Source organism: Brassica oleracea, chromosome C7, assembly GCF_000695525.1.
Source record: "Brassica oleracea var. oleracea cultivar TO1000 chromosome C7, BOL, whole genome shotgun sequence".
In the NCBI taxonomy this organism is placed as follows: domain Eukaryota; kingdom Viridiplantae; phylum Streptophyta; class Magnoliopsida; order Brassicales; family Brassicaceae; genus Brassica; species Brassica oleracea.
This window is the reverse complement of record NC_027754.1, coordinates 25477924-25488184: the sequence shown is the minus strand read 5'-3', so window position 1 is coordinate 25488184 and position 10261 is coordinate 25477924. Positions and strand designations below refer to the sequence as shown.

At 37.4% G+C, this 10261-nt stretch overlaps 1 protein-coding gene and 1 long non-coding RNA gene across 3 annotated transcripts; one reads left to right on the top strand and one right to left on the bottom strand.

The window, feature by feature from the left end:
• Positions 1 to 1367: 1367 nt before the first annotated feature.
• Positions 1368 to 2511, bottom strand: LOC106304549. Its single transcript, XR_001262771.1, has 2 exons — positions 2221 to 2511; positions 1368 to 1670 (listed from the first exon to the last, which is right to left on the bottom strand). It is a non-coding gene; the product is annotated as an uncharacterized LOC106304549 (long non-coding RNA).
• A 3503-nt stretch (positions 2512 to 6014) lies between these two features.
• LOC106306874 lies at positions 6015 to 9451 on the top strand. 2 transcript variants are annotated; one of them, XM_013743648.1, is made up of 5 exons: positions 6015 to 6290; positions 6727 to 6868; positions 6952 to 8357; positions 8453 to 8609; positions 8689 to 9451. In XM_013743648.1, exons 2-5 carry the CDS (start codon positions 6736 to 6738, stop codon positions 9378 to 9380), a joined length of 2388 nt encoding a protein of 795 aa, XP_013599102.1. In that variant the 5' UTR covers positions 6015 to 6290; positions 6727 to 6735; the 3' UTR covers positions 9381 to 9451. The 2 variants fall into 2 exon arrangements, with proteins under 2 accessions (XP_013599102.1, XP_013599101.1); XM_013743647.1 differs by lacking the exon at positions 6015 to 6290 and having other exon boundaries at positions 6314 to 6868.
• The last annotated feature ends 810 nt before the right edge of the window (positions 9452 to 10261 follow it).

Below are 10261 nucleotides of genomic sequence, written 5' to 3'. Positions count from 1 at the left end.
TTTGGGCACACATCCGTTTAGAATTCCAGCGTTATGCGTGTTTGAGCTGGAGTAGTAGAAAAATGAGTAATCTACCGAAAATTTATTTGTGATATCGTGCGAGTGAGGTCACGGATAAATGTTGTATGGTGATTGTAGGATCGGTAAAATTAGCGCACTGCCCCATGGGCCAAGAGAACGGACCTGAAAAGTCCATTAACTGTGGAAGGTGAGAGCAAATTCAGGGTTGGAATTATTTCATAGTGATTGTAACCATGGTCAAAGGATTCAGACCCAGCCATGCATGATTGATTACTGTGGTTAAAACGACAAGAATAACTGACATTCGACAAATTCTATGCATTAATTTGGATTTCACCTCGAGATTCTTTATTTCAAAATCAATATTACTGTTACATATGCATAATATACATATACTCCACACCCGATCATGAGAGTCAGTGACCTCTTTGATCAAGAATTGAAGTAATTGGATGTTAGACTATTGGAGGATTATGTTGCCCCTGCTGATATTTCTTTCATAAAAAGTTTGGTCATAAGCTCAATCCACTGTCTGGATACATTTTGTTGAAACTACATTAAAAATGGCCAGTACACAGTTAAATCTGGATCTTGGGTTATTTGGAACTTATTGAAGACATAGAAATATAATAATACAATGTTTTAAAAGATTTTTAGTATTTCAAATGTAATATATTTTAATATTTTAAAATTATTTTTAACATTATTGAAAATTGTTTAAGAAATTATATTTTATAGTTTTTTTTGTGATTGGCGGAATCATTTTAATGTAGCTTTATACAAAAAATAATAATCTTTGTGCGTTTAGAAATATCAGTTTTTCTTAACTAGTATTATATATGGTCCCTACTATGCAGGAGCACAGTATATTTTTGATACAAATGTTAATACAAAAAATATTATAATTTCTTAACATATGAGTGGTGTAAATATACATGTTTTCTTTTCTTAAAATATAATATAGTTATTTATTATGATTGAATATAATATTTATAAAAAATATTAAAATATTTATTAAATATGATTAAGATTTACAAATATTTTAGAAATTTAATTTTTTTTTGTCAACATTGTTTCATTGAAACAACCCAAATGGGCAATTTTACATTCGTTTCGGATACAAACCCATTAAAATTACAAATTTAAAAGTTCAAATAGAGAAGCTGTGGGAGTGCCGGGTATTCTGCCCACGTGTTAACAATTTCTGCTTCACCAAGGCACGTGTCTTCTTCGCGTTCATCATGCCTTAGACGTCAATCCTCAGCCACTGTGAAACTTCCGCCACCTTGAGCATCCAAGACGCTTCTCTATCTTCATCGTTTCATGGGTTTCTTCATCTTTGTTGATCTCTGACACCAATGAATTAACCTCTTACGCTTTTCGCCATGCTTTTCGCCGATGCCATGGTTTGACAATCTTACATCCTTGGTTGTTAACACATGCACTGTTTAATTGAACCTGAAGTGGAACCTTTGCTGGACCGTTCCTATTAGAATGCCAAGCTTATTTGAGCCCCTTTTTGAATCAACTGATATTAGCACATCATCTTCACTGTTCCTTCCACTTGGAATGCTTAACCCTTAACTGATTCAGCGGCAAGACTAATTGGAAAAAGACTTATTTCCTTTAGAAAGGATCCTGAGCTTAACCTCAAAAGAAGAAAGCCAAACATCAACAAATTAGGATTTGATATGACTTTACGAAAGAGGTGACAATCCTATTCTGATATCTAAATCGGAATTTTATTACTCGATTCAGAAACAGATCAAGATAAAACAGGAAGCTCAGATCTGTTTGAATCGAAAACACAACAAAAAACATCGCTTTAGCGAAGACATAAGATCATCAACGGAAGAGAAGTTTGGCTAACCCAAAGAGATATGGATCTTTATATTACCAAAGAAAACGAACAAAAGGGGTGGCACCCCGGCCACCGAAGCAATTTTAACGGTGAAGAAAACTAGTGAGAAGCTGGAGCTTTTAGAGAGAGAAAGTTTTCGTAATGTTATTAACTTCCTTTTAGAAAGTAAAAGCATACACATTTTTGAGAAACATACATGTTAAAAAATTATAGCAATTAAACACACTATTATTGTTTTTCTCCAATTAATCATATTAACCAAACAAAATTCACAATGAATGAAAAAAAAATCACAATGAAACAACAAACAGTACGTAAGGTTAATAAAAAGAGAACACCTGTTAGAAACATGATTTGCAGAAATGTATGGACTCCGGAAGCGGGATCATGATAATAACCTGTTTTGTCTGCAAAATTTGGATGAGTGTCAATTGAAATCTTAAATAATCACAACTCAATAATCACAATTCAAAAAAAAAAAAATATAAAATATTAGTTTTATAAAATTTCTAAACTTTGAAATTTGTATAAACTAATAATGATCCATCAAACAACCCCCAAAAACGTATGCATATGTTTGATGTTTTCTTTACACAAAATAAAAAGCAACGTTATCATTGATGATGGGTTCCAAGAGAAGAATTGTAGTTATTTATAGTATAATTTCATAGGTTAGTTGAGATAGTGAAAACAGTTATAGAGACAATGGAAAATAATATTTGTTACCTCTTTTTGACAAACAAAAGAAAAAAAAACAAAAATTGAAGAGTATTTCCTCTAGGCATTTTCAGATAGCAAAACTAAACATTTATAGAAAAAGACTAAATGATTGAAGAGTATTTGGTATTTTTGGTTGATTCTATGCGGTATGTTAAGAAAATTAAAATTATGTTACCATTATGAGTTTTCTAACTTTGCAATTTACCTATGAAATAATTTCTAATAAATATATTTGTTAAGAAAATATATTCATATTCTCCACGTTCTAGTTTTTTTTTAAAAAGATATTTCCTTCCATCGTACACAAAGTAAGTAAAAAAAAACATAAACGGTAAAATCTCTGTAGAGAGCACATGAAGATTATTGAGGATTACGGTAAAGCATCTGGACAGCAACTGAATGCCTCAAAATCCTCTATATTCTTCGGTAGCAAGGTTCCGACTGAGATAAAGACTAAAATAAAAGATGCACTAGGGATAGTTCGAGAAGAAGGTATGGGCGTCTATCTGGGGCTACGGGAAAAGATTTGTGGATCCAAAAGACAAGTTTTCGCTTTTATCCAGGAATATCTCCTGAGTCGTCTAAACTCATGGTCTGCGAAACTACTATCCAAAGGAGGAAAAGAGGTTCTGATTAAATCGATAGCGCAGGCACTTCCCTCCTATGTTATGTCATGTTTCCTACTTCCTCAAGACATCATTAAAAAAATGTCTAGTGCAATCGCACGATTCTGGTGGGGAGGCCTACACTGGATAGCATGGAATAAAATCTGCGTTCCCAAAAACAACGGAGGCTTAGGATTCCGAGATCTTAAAAACTTCAACATGGCCTTGCTGGCCAAGCAACTGTGGCATCTCGTACAATATCCTTCGTCTGTCCTCGCTAAGGTTCTAAAAGGGCGATACTTTAGGAACACAAATCCGATTGATGTTGAGAAAGCGAGCTCTCCTTCGTACGTATGGCGTAGCCTAATGGCGGCGAAACCCCTATTGAAATCAGGTCTTCGAAAGTCCATCGGCTTTGGGTACAATACGAGAGTTTGGGATGAACTGTGGCTTCCTACAAATCCTCCCTGCTCGCCATCGGGTGTAAGGCCTATTCAGAAACCAAACATGCTGGTACATGAGCTTATCGACCGCCACTCTAAGAGCTGGAACGTGGAGTTGTTGAAAACTTTTACTGCCCCAAAAGATATCTCGCTTATAACTAGTATACGCATCACCAAATCTTTCAAAGTTGATAGTTTCTGCTGGGTCCATACAAAGTCTGGAATATACTCCGTCAAAGCCGGATATGACGAGAAATGTCGCTTGGATAATGAACAACCCGCTGAGGCATGTACTGAGCCGAGTACTACCAGCTTAACACAGCAGGTCTGGAAGGTCAAAACTGTGCCAAAAATTAAACACTTCATGTGGCAGCTGGCCCTGTCAAACTGTGTACCTGTCTGCAGCCGTCTAGCCGACCGTCATTGCCATCCAGTTCGGACCTGTCCAAGATGCGGACATGACGAGGAAACTGTGAACCACATGCTGTTTGAGTGTCCGATGGCCACATAGACCTGGGATTTAGCGCATCTACCTCTACATCCGGGTGAATTCCCGTGCTCCTCCATATACAGAAACTTTGACTGTATCCTAAATCGGATCCATATTCGTAATGGAACCGAGGAAAGCCTGGTTCGCACCCCTTGGATCATCTGGTTCTTGTGGAAGGCGCGTAATGCAAAGGTCTTTGATAACAAGGACATCTCGTCAATGGAAGTGATACAATCAGCGACGTCAGAGGCGGAGAGTTGGCGACTGGCGCAAATTACCCCGGAAGTAACATAGGAGAAAAGCAACATTCCTACGCCGGAGCTACTGTATAGACCGCCACAGAGACCGTTTTGTCGTTTTGACGCGTCATGGAAAGGAGATGATGCTCGCTATGGTGACGGACTCGTGATAGAGAATGAGGATGGGACTACAACCTTCGGTTCATTGGCTAGTAACCGAACGTTGTCTCCCCTACACGCAGAGTTCGGTACTCTGTTGTGGGCCATGAAATCCTCGCTAACTCTCGGTCACGAATCGATGGCCTTTGAATCAGATTGCCTGCAACTGGTTAGGCTCATTGATGAAGAAGAAGAATGGCCAAGTCTTATGGCTGAGTTTGATGAATTCCTTACTCTTCTTTCTAAGTTTTTGTTATGCTCCATTTCTTTTGTCTCACATTTAAAGAACCTCTGAGCTGATCGCCTTGCGAAAGGTGCTCGGTTTCGTGATTTTTGTTTTTTCCATGTTAACTCTGGGTCCCAACTTGGTTGGTGCTAGACACTACTTGGTTGGAATCATCTTAATAAAATTATGGAGCTTTTGATGCCAAAAAAAAAAAAAACAATAAAATCTCTTTTAGAACTGCAGAATCACGAAAGCATGGGTTCATAATTATTTCTTTCATTTAGCGTATAATTGAAAGATACTCCAAATCTTTTATCTTTCAAATTTAAATTCGTTTGCATGCCTTATTAGACCGCAATGATTACAATTTATCCGCACTCGCTGGTTTCGAAAATATTTTCTCATAGTTGTTTTTACAACTAACTTAACATTTTCTTGTATTTTAAGAAATAAAATTAATTTAAGACCACGTGAAAACTAACCATAACAACTTTTTTATACACCATCACTATTATTTGCCTTTAGTTAACAAAACTAAATAACATTTACAGTTTGGAATCTTTAAATTGTAAAAGTGGTAGAAATGTATTTGATAAATTCATACTATATGATACAATAGAGTTTGACAAAGGAAATATAAATATTCGAATACTGGTATCGTAAGGATATGAAGAAATTAGTACTAAGAAATACTTTTAGAGAAAAAGACAAAAATAGCGCTAAATCAAGTTTTTGTTCCCAGACTAGCACTCAAGGTCAAAAGTCACAAAAATAACATTTAATGTTTTATCAAAAGTCACAAACTTAAGGTTTAAAGTTAAAGGGTGGGGTTTAGGATTTAGGGTTTAGGGTTTAGAGTTTAGGATTTAGGGTTTAGGGTTCAGAGTTTAGAGTTTAGGGTTTAGAGTTTAGGGTTTAGGGTTAGTTGAGAAATGAGGTTTTGGGGATAAGATTTCAAATTTTGAAAAATAAAAAAATTAAAATTTTCAAAGGATAAACTTAAAAAGGTGTTATTTTGGTCATTTTAGTTTTTGAGTGCTATTTTTTGTGATATAAACTTAGAAAGATGCTATTTTAGAGATTTGGCCATACTTTTATGTTAATAATCATTCAAATATTAATAATGATCCGACAATAATCATTCATTAATACTACATTACTACTACATAACAAGCTTGTAATAATAAAAGAAACGCGTCGAAGAAGAAACCAAACTCGGGTTAGTTGGTCCAAAGTCGTAACCTGCTCCATTATCCGTGGACAACACATCACTCTCGTTTTATATCAGCCACTTCCGTACCTGTAGCCTTCTATTTAATCGCATTTAATCTACGCGTTTCGCGTTTCGCGTTTCGCGTCGGTGTTTGACTCGGAAGTCAGTCTTAACAGCGGAGCAAAAGCTTCCATCTTAATCAAAATTCCGGCGGAAAAGCTTATATCTTTATTATTGCGCATGCCAAAACTCCGGCAACAAAGCTTGTTCATTTAAACTCCGGTCACCGGATAATGCCGGTTCCGGCAGACAGGTATTTGTCTTTTCTCTGTAATATACTGTCTTTGTCTGTTGAAACGCCGCTGTTTCAGGAAGCAAACTATTTTCTTTTTCCTGAAATTTCGCCTTTTTCTTTTGCTTATCTCGTCCCCCTTTTTAACGTTCTCCCGTGTGATTTCGCCTTTTTTTTTAATTTTCTCTAGACTATAACTCTGTTCATTTCACCTTTTATAGTGTCGGCTACGCAGTAGCTGCGTTTGTAATCGCGTTTTGAAGTTATCTCTATCTAATGTGATTGTTCGGCTAGTAAATGCTTCGCTCTTAGTTCCCAAGATTTTTGTTTCCCTTAATAATCTCTTTGAAGGCCCAAATCTTTGCAAATTTTAGTCTTTGGTTCTTCTTCTTCAATTTTGCTTGATAAAGTTTTCTTTTAACCATTTTGTTAGCTTTAATAATTGGTGATGTTTCAGCCTTTGAAAATGAACCGGAATCGAAGAAGAAACGTTCATCAGGTTCAAGGATGTTTAGGTCGTATGGTAAACCTGTTCGATTTCGGAACAGTTGGTAGTGGGAAGAAACTGCTCGATAATAAACCCTACTTTGACGAAGATGGTTAGGCTTTTCTCTGTTATCCTTTTTTTTTTATTTTTTCTAAGTTATAAGTCTTTTAAGGCATGAGGATGATGGTTTCACAGGGTTTATAAAGAGTAAACAGTTTGATGAGATAGAATATAAAGTTGTGAGGAATGGTTTTACGGTTGGAGTCAATGGAACTCCGATGAAGATGCTACTAGCTGAGGAGATGTCCAAAGATATGGAACTTAATCTCGGTTCCACAAACTTGGTTGCCAAGTTGATGGGTCTTGATTCTTTCCCTCAGACACAACCGGATGCTATAGTTCCAAGGAGTAACAACTCTAAACCTCGGCTAAAGAGGTCGTTAAGTCACGGGGAGTGTAAAAATGTCTATGAGATTTGGGAGAAACCAGTGGAGGGTTTAAGCAAAAAGAAGATGGACATTGTCCGTGAGAAGTTCTTGGAGGCTAAACGTTTAGTTACAGACGATAAGCTACGACATTCCAAAGAGTTCCAAGAAGCTATGGAAGTTTTGAGTTCAAACAAGGAGTTGTTCCTCGAGTTTTTGCAGGAGTCGAATAACTTCTTCTCTCATCACCTCCAGTCCTCCACAGCGCCACCAACTCCGGAGAAGTCGCCTAAGCGTATCACTATTCTGAAGCCTTCAAAGAGCATTGAGTCTCCTGTTGAAAAGGGTATTCGTTTGTTCAAATGGCCTGGTGAAGATGAATATAATCCGACAAAGCAAACTAGTAGAAAAGTTGTACTGAAACCTAATGGCCATGTGGGAAAGGCTTCTTCATGTCCAGCCTCTCCAAGAGATGGTTTACCTGTGGATGACTATGAGGAGATAAAAGATGTGGCTAGGAGAGTGAAGAGACAGATTCTCAAGGAAGATACTTCACATTCTTCTGTCTTCTCCAACGGCTATGTAGGCGATGATAGTTACTACGCAGATTCTGAGATCATATCACCGGTTTCTAGGCATTCATGGGAATATACGAACAGCCCATTTTCTTCTTCGCCTTTTAGCAGAGCCTCAGGTTCTCCAGAGTCGTCATCAGTTTGCAGAGAGGCTAAGAAACGGCTTTCAGAAAGATGGGCATTGATGGCAGCATCGAATGAGAACTTGCAGGAGGAGGTTGAAGTTATTCAGAAGAAAGGGGCTAATATTTCTTTAGGTGAGATGCTTGCACTTTCAGATTCAATGACTGATCTTAGAACTGAAGATAAAGAAGAAGCAAATGATTGTTATGAAGAACATGATGTTAGAGTGTATCCATCTTGCTTAGCTGGTGATGATTCCAGTAGAGAGGATGGGAATTTAAAGCCATTTAATAGCCTTATGAGATCAAAATCTCTCCCTGAAGAGTTGACTAAGTCAAAAAGCTTGAAATGGTCTCTGAAAGGTAAAGTCTCAAAGTTTCTTTTCTCAAGAAACAAGAAAGCAAGTAAAGAGAGATCTTCTGAGGAAACTCCAGAATGTGATGCATCAGTTTCTGCTAGAAGCTTGGTTTCTCAGGAGGTATTGTAATCATATAAACACACATTTGCATATTAAAAATCACATTCATGTGGTGTGTATTCTTTTAAACAAATATGTTTTTTGTATCTCAACAGGCAGGCTTATCAATTGCAAGGTCAGCAACTTTTGGAAACTCTAGGGAGTGGCGTGATGAGCCGAGTCCAGTTTCAGTCTTGGAAACTTCTTTTGATGAAGATGATGGAATCTTTTTTAATTCCTCTGTTTTGAATAGATCATCCTCCTCTTCTCTTGGTAAGGTTTCATCTAAAGGTTCACTCTTTTTCTTTTCCCTGTTTCATATTATAAACCAAAACAATCTTGGAAAAAACAGAACCGGAGATGATGATGTCCATGAGATCCAACTTACTAGGCAAATCTCCCTCCATTGGTCGGAGTTTTTCATTCGACGACTCAGCAGTATCTCGGTGCTACTCATCAAAACGCTCTACTCTTTCCACAAGAGAGGAGGAGGAAGAAGACTTGCGTCTCCTTGTCAACGCACTCTTATCAGCAGCTGATCTAGATGAAGAGTCAGAGTCATTGTCGTCATACCTTTTGTCTAAATGGCATTCCGTAGAAAGCCCACTAGACCCATCTTTGAGAGGCATCTACGCGAACTCGGCAGAACATCAAAGACTAGGAACCAACGTGAAGCAGCTTGTGTTCGACCTCGTCAACACGCTGCTTTTGGAGCTGACACCGAGCTATCTCGGACCTCGTGGTCTCAAGATTCTCTCTGGCAAGACGTTGGGGGCTTATGCAATAAACCGGATGCAAGAATGTTTAAAGGGTAATGGAAGGGTGGTGGATCGGTGGTGGGATGAAGACGGAGACTTGAGCAGTTTGGCGGTGAATAGAGTGGTGAGGATGGAAGTGGCGGAGATTGGTTCACCGGAGAGTTTGAGGTTGGAAATGGATTCCATGGGAGAAGAAGTAGAGTTTAAGTTGCTGGAGGAGTTAGTGGAGGAGTTTTTGATGGATTTTTCAGAACAATCCAAATTCTTCATTTCAAGTATTTGTTAATCATATATGAATGTATATTATATGGTTTTTTCGTGTGTATATGGTTGAATCATATTTTTTTGTTTTTGGTTTCTAGTTTGGGTGACGGATAACTGAAACAACGATTTTTTCCATCAACCCTTCGACCAGAAGTGAGAGATAACCGGCTAAACTTTTGAAATTATTGATTAAGAAATTATTGGTTTATGTATTTTGATTGATTAAATATATATATATATTTTTTTCTCAGCATATATATATTATTTACATCACTACTGTATAAAAGCAGCTAAATTAGAATTTTCTAAGCACTGCCACATGGACACAAATATTTCTAGCTAATCAAATTGCCGTGTCATTTCGGACTGGGTTTCAGCCCAATAAATTGGAAACAGAGGTTCTCAAAAATCGTTCTCAAAACTATTATGGGTTCTTTCAAGATTTATACCAAGACCAAGTCTTTTATTTGGGATTATATCAGGTTTTTTCGTCCAGGCCCAAGGTTTTGTATGTCTGAGTACAAAATGAAGTTCACCTTAGATACGCTGTCCCTTTCATCCTGATGAAGCCGATTAACTTCCTGTAACGCTTTCTATTCTATTTATTTTCTCCTTTAATCCACCATTAACATTAACATGCTTCATCCCATCCACCCACTCTGTATCATTAATTCAAGCTCAACCTCTTCAAACCTAACCGGCAGAAGGTCTCTTATAAATTTGCATGCTTACAGCAATGAAGATCACTACATCTACTAAATCTACAAGTATAATCTCTGCAAATTACCAGCTCCAACAATGGCGAATTCCTTCACCGTGCTTGCTGATTTGAAGGCCGTTTGCTGTTTGAAGACCGGTCGCTGTTCGACCTCAGCCGAGATTCGTCTTCTGCGGTTTTAGGAG

What these genes read in the sequence shown, in the direction of transcription:
- LOC106306874 (XM_013743647.1), top strand. Translation starts at nt 6,718, where the DNA reads ATGTTTCAGCCTTTGAAAATGAACCGGAATCGAAGAAGAAACGTTCAT. An exon ending in ACCCTACTTTGACGAAGATG is followed by an intron (nt 6,869 to 6,951) that starts GTTAGGCTTTTC and finishes ATGGTTTCACAG; the next exon opens with GGTTTATAAAGAGTAAACAG. An exon ending in ATCATCCTCCTCTTCTCTTG is followed by an intron (nt 8,610 to 8,688) that starts GTAAGGTTTCAT and finishes TGGAAAAAACAG; the next exon opens with AACCGGAGATGATGATGTCC.